The following is a 1,690-nucleotide window of genomic DNA, read 5'->3' as shown; positions in this document are numbered from 1 at the left end:
TATAGATTTATTTTTATTTTATTATTATTATTTTTATTGCATGTAGTGGCTCTACATTGAAAGGAAGCTGTCTTTCTCCTATCCATAATTTATCCTTTTTACTGTTTCAGGCCTACATTGACAAGTACAAATTTACCAGTGTTGTTGCTCAAGATCTTCTGGATTCCTTCCTGAATTTTTTTCCAGAGCTGAAAGAGCAATGTGTTGAGAGCAAAGCAGGTAGGAAATTTACTTAGTTAACTGTGAACACTGTAGAAAATCTGGATGATAAATTTTGTGCTTGGTTTTGAGGATGCGTAAGAAAATTCTAAGGTAAACAGACCCTTTTTGCAACAGCCACATGTTTGTAATAGAAATGGCTGTGATTTATTGTTCCTTCCTCCAGATGGGGAGTCTTAAATTGCTGACAATTTCAGCATGGATTAGCTGAGTAGACATCAGTTAACTTTCTCATAAACTCATCTTTAATGCTGCAGACAGCATGATCAATGCATGTGAGATTTACACATGCTCAAATGCAAGGAAAAGGTGAATACACTTTGAAATTTCATCTGCTTGAATTACAGACAACTTGCTTTGAGAACTGTAACTTTTCCCAAGGTCCTATCCATGCAGATAAAATCTCTTCCATAACGTTTCACTCTCTCTTACATCCCCTATTTATAGCTGTGAGTGAATTTATGAAAGGTCAGTAAACTACCAGGTGCTTATTAGCCCACTTGCTTGAAGAAATGAAACCAATGTTATCCTGCCATGTGTCCATCCTGGCCAGTAATCACTGAACCTTTTCGTCAGTTTAAACCAGACTGGCAGTGAAGTACAGCTCTAATGGATACTAGGTTCCTACAAGCTTTGTGGAGAGATGTAGATGAGGGAAAAGCTGCAGTGTGAGCTCAGCAGTTGTATGTTTTATTTGACCCACTGGTTGGCTAATGAATTAACCACAGCACATGCTAACTTTTGCCTGGCTAATATTCAGGGGATGCAGGAGAGAGGAGTTTTAGGGTGGATGGTATGGAATGGGAAGTATTGCCAAGGGTTAGGAAAGTGCTGAGGTGGTGAAGGGTCAAGGGGAAGAGCTCTGTTGGAAACCAGGCTCTGCTGGTTCTGCTGCTTCTGGAGAAACTTTTGGTTTTAGTTATTGATTTTAAAAATACATTTACAATTGCTTGGTTTTGCTGCTGGGTAGGAGTTTAGTCAGCACCCTCACTTGATTTTTTTTTTTAAATGAAGCAGGCTTTCCCCGTATTCTTCAGTCTTCCTAAAAATTCAGAGAAAGAGAAACACATGCACAAAAAAATCTTATATTAGAAGATTGGTAGATCACAGACATTTGTTGGCCTGGCTGTCTTAAAAGCATGTGCGTTTCTTGTACTGCTGAACTCTAGAAAACTCATGGTTAAATTTGGAGAATGTTGCTGGCATTTTTCCAGGTGTAATGTAGGCTAGCCTGCTGAGACTGCTAAGACGCTAATGTTGCTGTAAGTGCGTGTCAGTCTGATTTGCTATTGTTAGAACCTCTCTTAACTGTGCTGACCACTTCTGAACCTTGAGGCAGCCAAGCCACCTGCAGAGACTACCATTCCACATTTTTGGTGCTCCTCATTCCAGGACTGGAGTTTGAACGTTGGCTCAATGCTACAGGACCTCCATTAGCCGAGCCAGACTTATCTCAGGGATCCAGTCTAAC

General features: G+C 40.1%; 1 protein-coding gene across 1 annotated transcript in view; it reads left to right on the top strand.

The window, feature by feature from the left end:
- Window positions 1-46: 46 nt before the first annotated feature.
- The window catches only part of RNPEPL1 (arginyl aminopeptidase (aminopeptidase B)-like 1), a gene marked incomplete at its 5' end in the record, with an annotated part of 3,138 nt that continues 1,494 nt past the window's right edge, over window positions 47-1,690 (top strand). The window contains 2 exon segments of the mRNA XM_010020115.1: window positions 47-219; window positions 1,612-1,690. The exon segment at window positions 1,612-1,690 is cut by the window's right edge and continues 13 nt beyond it. Of these exon segments, the coding sequence (XP_010018417.1) occupies window positions 47-219; window positions 1,612-1,690 (252 nt within the window).

This window comes from Nestor notabilis, unplaced genomic scaffold, assembly GCF_000696875.1.
Source record: "Nestor notabilis isolate BGI_N333 unplaced genomic scaffold, ASM69687v1 scaffold21438, whole genome shotgun sequence".
Taxonomy (NCBI): Eukaryota; Metazoa; Chordata; class Aves; order Psittaciformes; family Psittacidae; genus Nestor; species Nestor notabilis.
This window is presented reverse-complemented; position numbering and strand designations above follow the sequence as displayed.